This window comes from Pristis pectinata, chromosome 19, assembly GCF_009764475.1.
Source record: "Pristis pectinata isolate sPriPec2 chromosome 19, sPriPec2.1.pri, whole genome shotgun sequence".
NCBI lineage: Eukaryota > Metazoa > Chordata > Chondrichthyes > Rhinopristiformes > Pristidae > Pristis > Pristis pectinata.
In genome coordinates this window covers 1235814-1250494 of record NC_067423.1, presented here as the reverse complement: position 1 = coordinate 1250494, position 14681 = coordinate 1235814, and the positions used below count along the sequence as shown (strand labels likewise).

The following is a 14681-nucleotide window of genomic DNA, read 5'->3' as shown; positions in this document are numbered from 1 at the left end:
GTTCCTGAACCTGGTGGTGTGGGACTTCAGGCTTCTGTACCTCCTGCCCAATGGGAGCTGTGAGAAGATGGCATGGCCCAGATGGTGGGGATCTTTGATGATAAATGTTGCCTTCTGGAGGTAGCACATCCTGTAGATACTACCAATGGTAGGGAGGGATGTGCCCTTGATGTATTGGGCAAAGTCCACTACTCTCCGCAGCTTCTAATGTTCCTGCGCTTTCGAATTGCCATCCCAGACCGCGATGCAACCAGTCAGGACACTTTCAACAGTACATCTGTAACCCTTTGATTCTTAAGTGGGATCCAGGGCCAAGATCATTGATTCCATTGGCTAAGGATGTGGTTGCTCTGGAAAGAGTACAGGGCAAATTCACCAGGATGTTGCCTGGATTGGAGGACTTTAGTTATGGGGAGAGATCGGACAGGCTGGGCTTGTTGTCCCTGGAGTGAAGGAGGCTGAGGGGAGATCCAATAGAGGTGATTAAAATTAAAAGAGGCGTAGATAGGGAAGAAAGTCAGAATCTTTTACCCTGGGTCAGGGTAAGAAACACAAGAGGGTGTAGTTTGTAGGTGAAAGGAAGAAGTTTTATAAGGGATTTTTTGTTTCAGACAGAGAGGGGTTGTTACCTGGCACTCACCTGCCAGAGCAGGTGATGGACTCAGATAAAATCTCTATGTTTAAGACATTCAAATAAACAAGGCTTAGAAAAAGGTCGGCATGGACGTGATGGGCTGAAGGGCCTGTTTCTGTGCTGTACAACTTAATGACCATATGACTCTCCCCAAACCCAATGACCAAAGGCACACCCTCCCATTCTTCTCTCCTGATCCCCCCAAGAGATAGACCCTGGCCCCTCTCTACCCAACCCCCAGTCCAACCCAAGGTCCAGGGTCATTGGTCAGATGGACCATTGACCAGGAGCCATCCATCCTGGCACCGTGGGCCTGCTGCTGGTCCTAACCACTAGACAGCATAACTTCACTTCACACAATATGTAACAGGAGCTTGAAGAGAGGTCTGTGACAGAAACAACTGGCCCCCATTGCAACACCCGTCGACTCAGCTGCTCCCAAATTTCACCCAGCGTGTACACTGTACACTCAACTCGTCTCAATTAATATGATCCATCAATGTTAACACAGACAGGAGATCTCCAGTTCAGACAGGTGATCTATTCCCAATTTCTGGTGTCTCCTTGGGTCATCTTTCACTGACAAATTAATGGCGTGCCTGATGGTCTGCGTCATGGTCAGACAATGGCTTTGCTTGGAGTTGAAAACTCAGAGGTTGAAGGGCACTGGAGAGTTGCTTGTGGACGGAGGTAATGGCTGATGTTACTTATCCCATCGTGAGCATTAAATGCCATGAATATATTCATCACAGAAAATAGTTTTGTGTAGAAAATTACAATTGCTGTTTGTGTTTAATGAAATCACAAACAATGAGCTATAGTTCCTGCCACGTAAAACCTTCCACATTTAAATCAACCAATCATCTAAAACGATGCCAGCCGTGAGTATTGGTGTTTCTGTCACTCACAAAGCTGCCCTGCTGCTGATGGGGACCTACCTACAGCATGTCAGGAGACAGAGGGATTCATCAACACTTTGCTCTCTGTGCTTAAAACTAAATGACACGACTGTAGCCCAGACTGTCAGCATTTGGTAACACAGATCTGCTCTGTGGTATTGGTCTGTCAGGGACTGTGGGGAGATTTCTCAGACACAAACTTTTCTGCTGATTGTTGTCAGGAAATCACCATGGGTAATGTGGTTACCCATCAATGGAGCCAGTGTCACATTGCACATGTTTTCATACAAAGTTTTATTTTTTGTCCACCTCATGGTTTGATTAATACACGATCACATAAACAGTCCAATGCACACTGCATTGTTGACACCGACAGTCTTGCTTTCCCAGTTCAACGGCGACTTATTTTTCCAGCTGTCGGTGTGTTTAGGAAGGATTTCTGTGGGCTCTGTGTGGAGAGTGATACCATCCACAGCCAACAACACCACAACACCCGGTGACTGAGAGGGAGCCACGGCTCCCACTGTCTTGTCAGCATTTACTACAGGTGAAAGTGTCTGAATAAATCACAAAAAGTCAGCAGGCAGGTCCAACAAGTAGTTAAGAAGCCAAAGATCACGTTGTGTCTTTACAGTCATAGAGTCATAGAGCACTACAGCCCAGAAACAGAACCTTCTGCCCACCGTGTCTATGCCGACCTTTTTGCCCATATCCACTAATCCCACACCTGCATTAGGATAGCATCTTTGCCTGCGTAAAGTGTCTGTCTGAATGCGTCTCAAACGTAGTTACTGTATCTGATTCCACCGCTTCCTCTGGCAGCATGCTCCAGATATCACCCACTCTCTGTGTTAAATAAAACCCCTCAGGTCCTCTTTAAAACTCTTTCCTCTCATCTTAAAACAATGTCCTCCGATTTGATATCCCTCTCAGAGGGTGCTGACCCTCTGGAATTCTCTGCCCCTGAGGGTGGTGGGAGGCCAGATCATTGGATATACTTAAGGTGGAGATGGACAGATAATTGAAAGATCGAGGAATTGAGGGACATGGGGAACTGGCACAGTGAGGCCAGTGTAGATCAGCCATGATCAGATTGAATGGTGGGACAGGTTTGAGGGGCCGAGTGGCCTACTCCTGCTCCATTTCCTTGTGTTCTTGTATTATCAGAACCAGTACTAAACTCTGGATCAACCAAAACAACTTCTCTTTGAGGGAAGATTAGGAAAGGAGAGGGCAAGGGTTCAGTCTGATGTTTCAGAAAGGAGGTTTGATGGTTAAATTGATCCTCCCACAGTTTTTTGTTATATTGATTCATTCGCTGGACATGAAGGAATCGACAACAACTCATTCATGTCACTGACAGGGCTGCCATTTACTGTCCACCCACTGGGCTGATTACTTTGCTGGGCTATTCCAGAGGCACCCCGACTGTGGTGTGGAGTCAGCTTGTGGTTGGACCAGGTAAGGGCGACAGACTTCCTTCACTGGACCTGCACATCTGCACAGTGGTTTTCTTTCCAAAGAGGTTCCACATTTCCGGTCGACAGAAGGAAACGGAACAGAAATCTCCCCAACAATGACCATAGAAGCCAGTGCAACCACAATGAAGGTTCTGAGCCATTTCAGAACATAAGACGCTCTCAGTGAGGTTTGCCGGATATCAGTTCACTTCTCCAACGTGGGCCATACTGAATTTACTGCAGACTTCATTCATTCATTCATTCGAGACATCCAGACGCTGCTAGCAAGACCAGCATTTATTGCTCATCCCCAACTGTCCTTCAGGAGATGTTGGTGGCTGGCTTTTTGATCTACTGCAGTCCTTCTGGTGGAGGTGCTCCCACAGAGATGTTGGGGAGGGAGTTCCAGGAATAGTGTCCAGTTATGATGAAGGACCAGCCATAAATTTCCAATGATGTCTTGGGAGGGGAACCTGCAGGTGGTGGTATTCCCTTGTACTTGCTCTTGTCCTTCATGGTGGTCATGTCATGGGTTTGGGAGGTGCTGTCAGCGTAGTCTGGGTGAGGAACTGCGGTGCCATTTGTCGATGGAATGCACTGCAGCCACTGTGTGCTGGTGCTGGAGGGGGTGAGTGTTTGGGGTGCCGATGGGGTGCCAGTCAAGCAGCCTATGGTGTTGAATCACCTTGTGGGTTGTTGGACTCTGGCCATCCAGGCAAGTGCCGAGTGTCCCAAACTCTCTTGACTTTTGCAGACAGTGGAAAGGCCTTGGGGTGACTGGGGATGGGTCATTCAGCAAAGAATGCCCGGCTCTGACCAGTGCTTACAGAGATGGTGTTTATGTGGCAGTTCTATCTGCCTTTCTAGTCAATGGTAACTCCCAGGATGTTGATGGTGGGGTGTTTGGCATTAGAAATACCTTTGAATGTGAACAGTCGGTGATGAGACTCTCTATGTGTGTAACACCTGGAGTAACATTGTTTATGGGTCCACTCTTAGGCTTGTTCTGCAGTGAACCCAAAGCAGACACACACAAGAGAAGGCCACCTGAGGCAGAAGATCAATGAACTCCATTATTTTTCATTCATCCCAACTGGATTTATTGATCTTCTCCTGATCTCTCCCAAGACTTTCTCCCTAAACATTTGTTGTCCTTTGTACTCATTCATGCAGAAGACAGTTCTCCAAGCTGCAGCGTGACTGGTTCTGTCTCTGTGGATGTTGCCTGACCCTTGGAGTATCGCCAGCATTCTCTGTCTTATTTCAGATTTTGCAGTATTTTCAATAGTTTTCGTTTGAACCCGTTCATTCATTCTGCCTTCTGTAAAGAATTTTCCTGTCAATATTTGCCGTCTTAGGTCATACGGTTCTATTCTCGTCTTTGGATCAGGAGGTTGGGGATTTGAGTTTATATTTTAAGCTGCCAATGATTTTGTCCTGAAGAAGATCTGTGTGCTGGGTGTACTCGCTGGATGAGTTGTTAAACAGACAGTCTGTTCCAGTGTTTTGGGTGGATGTTAAAGATTCTTTATTTGAGGAAGAGCAGCAAGTTTTTCCTGGCTCTTGGCCAAACCCTTCCTAAACCAACTTTTCCTAAGAATAAATTGGCTGGTCAATCTTTAAAAGGATGTTTGTGGGATTTACCAGTGTCTGACCACAAGACAGAATGAGTCAAATCTTCCTCAGCTCAGCATTAGCACAGCAGTACATCAGACACTCCACATCAAACTTCCATCTTCTGTGCTCTAGGGTTAAAGCTCTAACCCCACATTCAGTTGTGCCTCCTACCACAGCACTACCCTGCTGTTGCTCAGCACACGCTCCACACTAATGAGCAAATAACAAACTGCCAGAGGAACTCAGTAAATTGAGCAGTATCTGTGGAGGCAGAGTGACGGTCGACAGTTCGAGTCGAGACCCTGCATTGATGAGTGGAAGGAGGACACCAGAGTCTGCTCAGGGCACAGACGGGTTACATCACACAGTCGGGTGATGGCGGATGGACGTTATGGGGGAGAATTGTTGAGCACATTCGCAGAAAGATTAGGAAAACTGAATCAATTTTATAACAGTGATCAACTGGTGTGTGCTGGTGTAGAGAGGGATCTGAGTGTGCTGCTTCACCAGACTCCTGACAGTAAACATGCAAGTGTTGCAAGCAGTGGAGGTGATAGATGGACATTGACTTATTGCCAGTGGTTGTTGCACAGAGGAGGAGTCTAGCTTGGGCTGTGCCGGGACTTGGAGTGCCCTGCAGCCGACAACTGTCCTTTGAAGGACGATTGAGGAAGCTTGTAAATACTCAGTGCATTTAGAAGAGGGAGGGCTGATCACACTGAGGGAGAGGGTGTGGGGAGAGAGAGGCTGAGGATCTGCTTCCTCAGGCTGTGCATTCTGTAACTGGGGAGCACCCTCTCAGGCTAGGGATTGGAGGTGTAGGACTGAGCTGGTGTAGAATATCTACAGTCAGAGGGCTGGGGGTCTTTGGAATTCTCTGCCTCCAGGGGTTGTGGGTGATCACTCATTGAGTAGGTTCATGGCTGAAGTCCAGAGGTGTTTTCTCACTGAGGGAATCATGGGGATGACATGGGAAGTGGGTGAGGCACTGGATCATCCGTGATCTGAGTGAACAGGCTAAGTGTCTCCTCCAGTCTGTGTTCTTACTTGAAGGAATTCCACTGGAGCCCATGGCATCCCTGGTCACATTGTTCCCACTTATAGAAGGTGCACACACCACAGCCCTCATCCTTCCTGTGAAACTGTAATTCAATCTGAGGATCATTATCTTTGTCCTTCCAACCGGGTTACGGCCCTGCCTCAGGTCAACTGATGGATTTCCCTTCCAACACTCCACTTGACACTGATTCCAAGTTCTGCAGCTTCCCGCCCCAAGCACTGTGATGCAGGAACACTGCATGTCGCCTTCCTGCTCCAGTATTTCAGGCAAAACTTTCTTCCTTTTCCTACTTCTGTCCTGGCCTTCAAAAGTCTGCTTTCAGGTACTTTCCTCATCTATTTCCTCCTTCCCTCGCTCCTGAGTTACCCTGAGTTACCCTGCTTGAGGCTCTGAACCTATCCAAGACGATGGACAATTATAAAGTTGCTCTTATTGAAATAAAATGATAGAACATAGAACATACAACAGTAGCTCAGGAACAGTCCCTTCAGCTCACAATGTTGTGCAGAACTAATTAAACTGGTAATTAAATGCCGAGCTAAACGAATCCCTTCTACGTACAGTGTCCATCTCCCTCCATTCCCTGCACATCCATGTGCCTGTCTAAGAGCCTCTTAAACCTCTCTATCGTATCTGCCTCCACCCCCACCCCTGGAAGCACATTCCAGGCACCTACCACTCTGTGTAAAAAACTTGCCCCACACATCTCCTTTGAGCTTTCCCCCTCTCACCTTAAATACATGCCCTCTGGTATTAGATATTTCGACCCTGGGAAAAAGATACCGGCTGTCTATTCTACTTACGCCTCTCATCATCTTGTGAACTTCTATCAGGTCTCCCCTCGGCCTCTGCCGCTCCAGAGAGAACAATGCAGCTTGTCCAACCTCTCCTTATAAGTGTGTGCTTGCAGCCAAGTTACTTTTCACGGAGCTGGCTCAGCGGGAGTGTCAAATGTCAATTCTTCCCACTTCTCTCAAATGCAGGAGAGCTGATGAAAGTTGGGTAAATTGAACAGAATCCATCTGCTGCTTGGAGTGATCCTTGAATGATTCTCCAGCACTGATGCACCACGCGTGAGGTCTTTGCCAGCTGCCATTAGTGTTTTAAATTGTGTCACCACCAATAATCTCTTGACTCAATAGCAGTACAGCTGGGGTTCAATTTGATTCGTCCAATTCTGAGGCAATGCAGCCAGGAGCCAAAGCGCATTCTGAGATTCTCCCCTCGCTGATGATTAGGACTAACTTTATTCTGATTGCACATTTAACATTTTACTGGTGAGTCCTGTAACTGCAGTTTTGTGTTGATCTCTAACTTTAAGGTAAGTAGAAACACAAGGGTTGTAAGGGGCTCTGTGGAACCAGTTGTCTGAGAGCTACGTGGGCTCAGAAACTGCTGACATTGCCAAGGTGTGTTTGGTCTTGTGTGGAGATGTGAAGCAGACAGTGTTTGTAGAGGGGGTGGTGCACACACAAAGGAGGCAGGTTATGGTATCGGTGAGCAAGGTGTTTCCTCCAGTGTAGCATCGGAATCCTTAAGACTACACTTCTGGCTCTGATCTCTGTTATTCTGCATTACCACAGTCTTCAGAGCATCTGGCTGTGTGATCCACTCTGCTTAAAGATGGGGCTTCTCCCTTCCATCTCTTTCACCCCAGAACAATTGCTCATGGGCTCACAAGGTCATCACTCAATTCTCCCAGCAAAGACTTCAACATAACCAACACCCCCAATGCACCTCCCGGTCTAAAGTTCAGGTGCTTTTAATACTGCCAGGTACTCACTGGCTGGTACATGCTGCCCAACCCCCAGGGCGAGGTGTATGGGCTAAGTGCAGCATTCAAACACCACCGAGTTGATGCCTTGCTGTGGAGTAATCAGATCTTCAGTGAGCAGCCAGCACAATGTGCTGTACCCCCACTGCCCGACTTACAGCTTCCACTGTCCGACTCTGCAACAGAATGTGAGTCACACGTTACAGAACAACTGTACCAGTGGGACATTCCCCCACTGAACTCCGGTGATCACCCCATCTGAATGGAGCCTGTTGCTGCACCCAGGCGTGCGCGTGCACACACACACACACTCACACACACACACTCACACACTCACACACACACACACACACACACTCACACACACACACACACACACACACACTCACACACACACACACACTCACACACACACACTCACACACACACACTCACACACTCACACACACACACACACACACACTCACACACACACACACACACACACACTCACACACACACACACACACACACAATATCACACGCACACTCACACACACACACACACTCACACACACGTGCACACACACACGCACACACTCACAGCAACACATACACATAGACAAACACCCACACAGACACACACACATGCACACACACATAGACACACACGTGTACACACACGTGTACACACACACACACGGACACACACACACGCACATACATGCACACACATATAGACACACGTGTGCACACACACACACACACACACACACATTTCAGACATGGAGAAGCGGTGATGGGGATTATCAAACATCAGTGGAGGCAGTTCTGCGCAGGACTGCCGGCCATGCAGATGCGTGAACTAGGAGCGGTAATCAGCCACTCAGACCCTCAAGAATCTATCGGGTTTAAAATATTCCCAGACTCTGCTGCCCCTCGCTCTGAGGAAGAAGCGGGAGGTGGGAATGCAGGGTTCCCCACACCCCTGTTATCACACAGTGACCCCTCTGATTCTCCCACAAGAGGCAACAGCCTCTCCACACCCACCCTGTCAAGATCCCTCAGGCAGAACCCCCCTCGCTGTTCTCCCGTAGACTGAAGCCCGGCTGCCCACCAGCTCCACATGAGGCGAGTCATCCATTCCGGGTGTCAGTCCACACGAGACGCGGCAGGAACTCAGCGGTCGGGCAGCATCTATGAAGGAAAAGGGACAACCGACGTTGTGGGTCGAGGCGCTTTTGCCTGACGTGCTGGGTTCCTCCAGCACCTCGTGTGTTCCGGCATCCATCAGTCAGCAACCTTCTCCGAACTGCTCCCCTGCATTTGACATCCTTTGCTCAAGTGAGAACGATGCTGTTGTACACATGCTGCAAATGAGGGCTCACCGATGCCCTGTATAACACAGCGTTCTGCAGTAACAGCCCTTGCAATAACCACAACCATTCTGTTCTCTCCCCTCTGTGTGCGCGCAAGCTGTGTACGTCAGTTATGAGTGTGTGTCCCAGGTGCCCAAACTGGCACTTGTTGATCCACTGCTGGGAACTGCAGGTTGTCCTCGGTGGATCTCAGCCTGGGATTTCTGGCTGTGCTAACCGCTGCAGTGTTGGCTCTGGAGTGACACTACTCTTAAAGTTCTTGGTTACTCGTGGGGTCTGCAGGGAAAGCCATTGAGACAAAGCTAGTCTTTTGACCTCCATTCCAGTGCTGTTGGTGTTTGTGTGTGTCTGTCTGTGTCTGTGTGTGCGTGTGTGTGTCTGTGTGTATGTCTGTGTATGTGTGCGTGTGTGTGTGTATGTGTGTGTGTGTGTGTGTGTCTGTCTGTCTGTATGTGGTGTGTGTGGTGTGTATGTGGTGTGTGTGTGTATGTGGTGTGTGTGTGTGTGTGTCTGTCTGTCTGTCTGTATGTGGTGTGTGTGTGTATGTGGTGTGTGTGTGTCTGTGTGTATGTCTGTGTATGTGTGCGTGTGTGTGTATGTGTGTGTGTGTCTGTCTGTCTGTCTGTATGTGGTGTGTGTGTGTGTATGTGGTGTGTGTGTGTGTCTGTCTGTCTGTATGTGGTGTGTGTGTGTATGTGGTGTGTGTGTGTGTCTGTCTGTCTGTATGTGGTGTGTGTGTGTGTGTATGTGGTGTGTGTGTGTGTGTGTGTGTGTGTGTGTGGGTGGGTGGGTGTGTGTGTGGGTGGGTGTGTGTGATCAGGGTCACTTTCCCTCCCATGTTCGATACCAAGTAGGGTCCACATGGTTTGTTACCGGCCGGGCAAGTTTAATAAGAACCAAAGTGACTTTTAAACTGTTTACTGATGTTTGAACTGTTGAGGTAGCAAGTAGTTCCTTTGATGTCTGCGGTTTGGCGATGTATTACTGGCTGCGCTCGTGTTGAGAGGATTGCGGCTGTTTCCCAATGAACACCTTGGAACATGTCTCAGTGCTGGGTCTGAGTCCTCTGTGTTTAGCCGTGCGAAGTTGATAGCTGCAACCGCTTTAACAATGGTTGAAAGGCTCCTTAGAACAATATTATGATTGTGGAGAAGTTGTACCGCATTCCTTCATACAAAAGGTTTGCCGAAGCCCGCTGGTGGTGACCCACCGTAACCCCAGGGAAGCTCAGCAAGGTTCTGTGCTTTCGGTGGAGCTCGGGGTCGCCGAGAAGTGACAGCGCCAAGCCCTGCCCTTCCTGAAGTAACCTGCCTTTATTTGCATTCAGCGAACATCCCAGCCCTGCTCGGATGATTAAAATAAACAATGGTATTTGTGCCCGTCGCTGAGCTGGCGAGCTTCACGTGTGCGCTGCCGAAGCTCACAAGGTGCCGCACGGTGGCAGAAGGAACGGAGAGCCGGTTCCTCGGGAGGGGAAGGAGCCCCATTGTCGCCGCTCCCAGGCGCCGGCCACCGCCGGAGTCTGTCCGGTGGGTGCCCCAGTCCGGGGGAGGGAGCGGGGGCTCGGAGACTCACACACCCCCGCCTCGCCACTGAAGTTCTGCCTGTTCAGGACAAGTGTGGGAACTCCCAGCATTGACCATTTGTTTAATTTGAACATCATAACGCCACAATGGAACAAGTCAAAAGAAATGCTGATTCCACCTCGCAGAACAGAGGCTGAGTGAATCATCTGTGGCAGACTGTTCAAGTGCCAGATCCTGCTCCGTGTGTTCCGCAGAGGTGTAAGTTATGCAGTATTGTGTTGATTTAAAACCCAATATATGACTGGGCAGAGCAAAGCGTTGGTCTGAAGCCCGGTTGGGTGTTCTCTGGGGGGTGTCCCCCCTCTCTGTCTCTGTCAGTCTCTGTCTCCGCCAGGGGAGCAGTGGGTTCTGCGCCTTCGCTCCCGTATTGTCAGCTGCGCTGAAGTGCAGAGGGGGAGTCTGGCCTTGGGGTCCCTCAGTGCGGCGAGACCGCTCACTCCTGCCTCTTCTCGGCCAAGTGAAGGGTTAGCGGACCGAGAGAGAGGGATCGCTGCACAATTCGGTCTCTGTGCCTCCCCGCTGATCGGGCCCCGCGGTCGTATCTGGGGATCAGGCATCGATCGGAGTGCGGTCAGTAAACTGGGTGTGTGGAGCGTTATTTCCGTGGTAAGTGGAGCTGAGTGGGACGGGCGGCTCGGGATCGCACACCTTCGCTGACTGGCTTCACCTGTCACCTTCAGGTCCTGGGCTTGCACTGCCTGAAGTTTGTAGACCAGAGATCTGGAGTGAACCATGGGCTGGCTCTCGGGAATACTGGCTCTGTTCTCCAGCCTGCTTCTCCTTCCTGAACTCAGCTGTCAGAATGGCAAGAACAACGTTCCACGACTGAAGCTTTCCTACAAAGGTAGGCAGCCTCTTCCTACTGCTCTGGCCCGGCGTTGTGTCTGCACGTTTCACTGTTGGCTCTGGCTGCCTCTGCCTGCATTTTGTCAAAGTAATTTGTCCATTTTATCCAGTACTTTGTTAGGATAATTCTTCTGTGTTTCCTGCTAACCATGGCTCACATCAGGCACAACTCAAAGAAGTTTAAAACTCTCTAACATTGTTTTGCAAGCATTGTAGATTATGTGGCTATTAAAATGGGATTAGTTTCAGGCATTCCATTACTGATTTTAAAATATCTTCCTCAGACAAATTTGGCAACTTGTCTAATCAAAGTATTGATATAAGATGTTCAGGAACCAGACCTAGGTGATGAGCTGATATATCAGTGGTGGAGCTATGAGTGACCAGATACATCCAATAAAATCCTTTTTGTTACCTGTTGCTTAATTCTAAATGTGTTACCTCAGTGTGAGTCTCCTTCAGTTCTGGGTAACATCTGAGCTGAAAGGTAACAGGTGTTTGACTAACCGGAGCAAAGGAACCAAACTGTGAATTCCATTCAGAAATGGGTGGAATTGGAGAATTTGCTCCTCAGACTCGGTTATCCAGCTGAAAATGTCCAGTATTTTAAGTGATACAAACAGCAGCTATTTTACTCAATGATCTGCGCCAGAGGCCCTGAGCAGATACAGGCAGGGTTGTAAATGGTGTGCTGGAACATGGGTAAAAGTAATGGAATATCAGGGGGATTACTGAAGTCTTTAAATGCATATGGGTGTTTCCAGGTTAGCTGAGCCAGTGTGTATATGAAAGAGTAGCCACAAGAATTTGTGTGAATTTTTGACTCAACAAAGATCCAATAACCTCCACCACATCAGAAGTTAAAAGACAATTTACTGTTTGCTACTTTTGAGGTTGGGTCCTGTTCAAGTCCTCTCCGATTAACTTTGCAAACTTTGGCTCTCTTATACAGACAGCAGAAGTGCAAACCACAAACACACACAAGCCCGAAGGATCTGAATGGGTTTGACAGGGCGGAAGTGGGGAGGAGGTTTTGCCTTGTGGGAGAATCTACAACCAGGGGTCACTGTTTAAAAATAAGATGTTGTCCACTTTTGAAAGAAATGAGACAAAATTGTTTCACTCAGACAGTTGTGGGTCATGGAGTTGTACAGTGCAGAAACAGGCCCTCAGCCCATCCCATTCATGCTCTGCCCAACTTTCCATCTGATCTATATCCTGCTGTAACCTTTCTTGTTATTCCTCACCAACTGTAGTGTCATCTGCAAGGACCTTTAACCATACCTCCTACAGTTGCATCCAAGTTGTTAATATATATCACAAACAGTAAAGGTCCCAGCACCGGTCCTTGTGGTACACCACTGGTCACAGACTTCCAGCCAGTAAAACACTATCCTCTGCCTCCTATCATTGAGCTAATTCTGGATCCAATTAGCCAGCTCACTTTGGATCGCATATGCCCTAACCCTTTGGACCAGGCTACAATGCAGGACCTTGTCAAATGCCTTACTAAAGTCCAGATAGACAATATCTACCGCCATCAATTTTCTTAATTACCTTCTCAAAAATCTCAACCCAATTAGTAACGCAGGATTTCCCCTGCATAAAGCCACTCTGACTCTCCCTGATCAGACCCTGTCTTTCCAAATGTACACTAATCCTGTCCCTTAGGACTTTCTCCAATAATTTCCCTCCCACTGATGTAAGCCTCACAGTTCTGTAGTTGCCTGGCTTATCTCTGCTGCCATTCTTAAATAAAGAAACAGCATTAATTATCCACCAGTCTTCTGGCACCTCACCTGTGGCTAACAAAGTCTCCATCAGGACCTCAGCAATCTCTCTTGTTTCCTGGAATAGATCTCATGGGATTTCATGAGATCTACCCTTGTCCTTCCCATGACACCAAATACCACCTCCTTCTTAATAATGCCCTGCCCCAGATTATCCACATACCCCTCCCTGAACTCACCAGTTTACATGTTCTCCTTGGTGAATACAGATGCGAAGTATTTATTTAGGACCTTCCCCACATCCCCTGGCTCCACGCATACATTACTCCTTTGGTCCCTGAGAACCCAGTTTTCCATGACTACCATTGAATGTCTCGGGATTCTCCTTAATCTTACTTGCTGATGATATCCTATGGCCTCTTTTTCCTCTCCTACTTTAAACCATAGAACTATAGAACCATACAGCACAAAACAGGCCCTTCGGCCCACCATGTTGTGCTGTCCATCAAACCACCCTCACACTATCTAACCCTTTCCTCCCGCATATCCCTCTACCTCACATTCCTCCATGTGCCTATCCAACAAACTCTTGAACCTGTTCAATGTATCTGCCTCCACCACCACCCCAGGCAGTGCATTCTATGCACCAACCACTCTCTGGGTGAAAAACCTCCCCCTGACATCTCCCCTGAACCTCCCACCCATAACCTTAAAGCCATGCCCTCTCGTCTTGAACAGTGGTGCCCTGGGAAGGAGGCGCTGACTGTCTACTCTATCTATTCCTCTCAATATTTTATATACCTCTATCATGTCTCCTCTCATCCTCCTCCTTTCCAGTGAATAAAGCCCTAGCACCTTAAGTCTCTCCTCATATTCCATACGCTCTAATCCAGGCAGCATGCTGGTAAATCTCCTCTGCACCCTCTCCAACGCCTCCACATCCTTTCTATAATGCGGCGACCAGGACTGAACACAGTACTCTAAGTATGGTCTAACTAGAGTTTTGTAAAGCTGCATCATCACTTTGTGGCTCTTAAACTCAATCCCGCGATTTATGAAAGCCAACATCCCATAGGCCTTCTTAACTGCTCTATCCACCTGTGAGGCAACTTTCAGTGAACTGTGAATATGAACCCTCAGATCCCTCTGCTCCTCCACACTGCCAAGTACCTTGCCATTTACCCTGTACTCTGCCCTGGAGTTTGTCCTTCCAAAGTGTACCACCTCACACTTCTCCGGATTGAACTCCATCTGCCACTTGTCAGCCCAGCTCTGCATCCTATCAATATCCCTCTGTAAGCTCCGACAGCCCTCCACACTATCCACAACAGCGCCGATCTTAGTGTCTTCCGCAAACTTACTAACCCAGCCCTCCACCCCCTCATCTAAGTCATCTATAAATATCACAAAAAGTAGAGGTCCCAGAACCGATCCCTGCGGGACACCACTAGTCACTGCCTTCCAATCCGAGGGCACTCCTTCCACCACAACCCTCTGCTTTCTACTCAAAGGCCAGTGGAAACTGAGTCTTTCAATATTTTAAGCCAGTGGTAGATTGATTCTTGAAGCACGGAGGTAAAAGAGTCAGCAGGAGCACTGCACTGAGGTTACAGTCAGATCAAGTATGCCCTTACTGAATGGTAGAGCGGGCTCAAGGAGCTGAGTGGCCATTTCCCACTCACGTGTTTGTATATCATTCCTGCCATCTGAAGTAAGT

General features: G+C 48.4%; 1 protein-coding gene across 5 annotated transcripts in view; it reads left to right on the top strand.

Moving 5' to 3' along the window:
* LOC127580343 (semaphorin-3A-like) overlaps positions 1-14681 on the top strand; it is a 271887-nt gene that overhangs the window by 77110 nt on the left and 180096 nt on the right. For 2 of the 5 annotated variants that reach the window (XM_052033671.1, XM_052033667.1), the window contains exons 1-2: positions 10133-10586; positions 11069-11232. In XM_052033671.1, the coding sequence (XP_051889631.1) occupies positions 11121-11232 (112 nt within the window). In that variant the 5' untranslated portion in view covers positions 10133-10586; positions 11069-11120. Of the gene's footprint in view, positions 1-10132; positions 10587-10669; positions 10995-11068; positions 11233-14681 lie in introns of those variants that run through there. The other 3 variants (XM_052033668.1, XM_052033669.1, XM_052033670.1) reach the window with 3 other exon arrangements.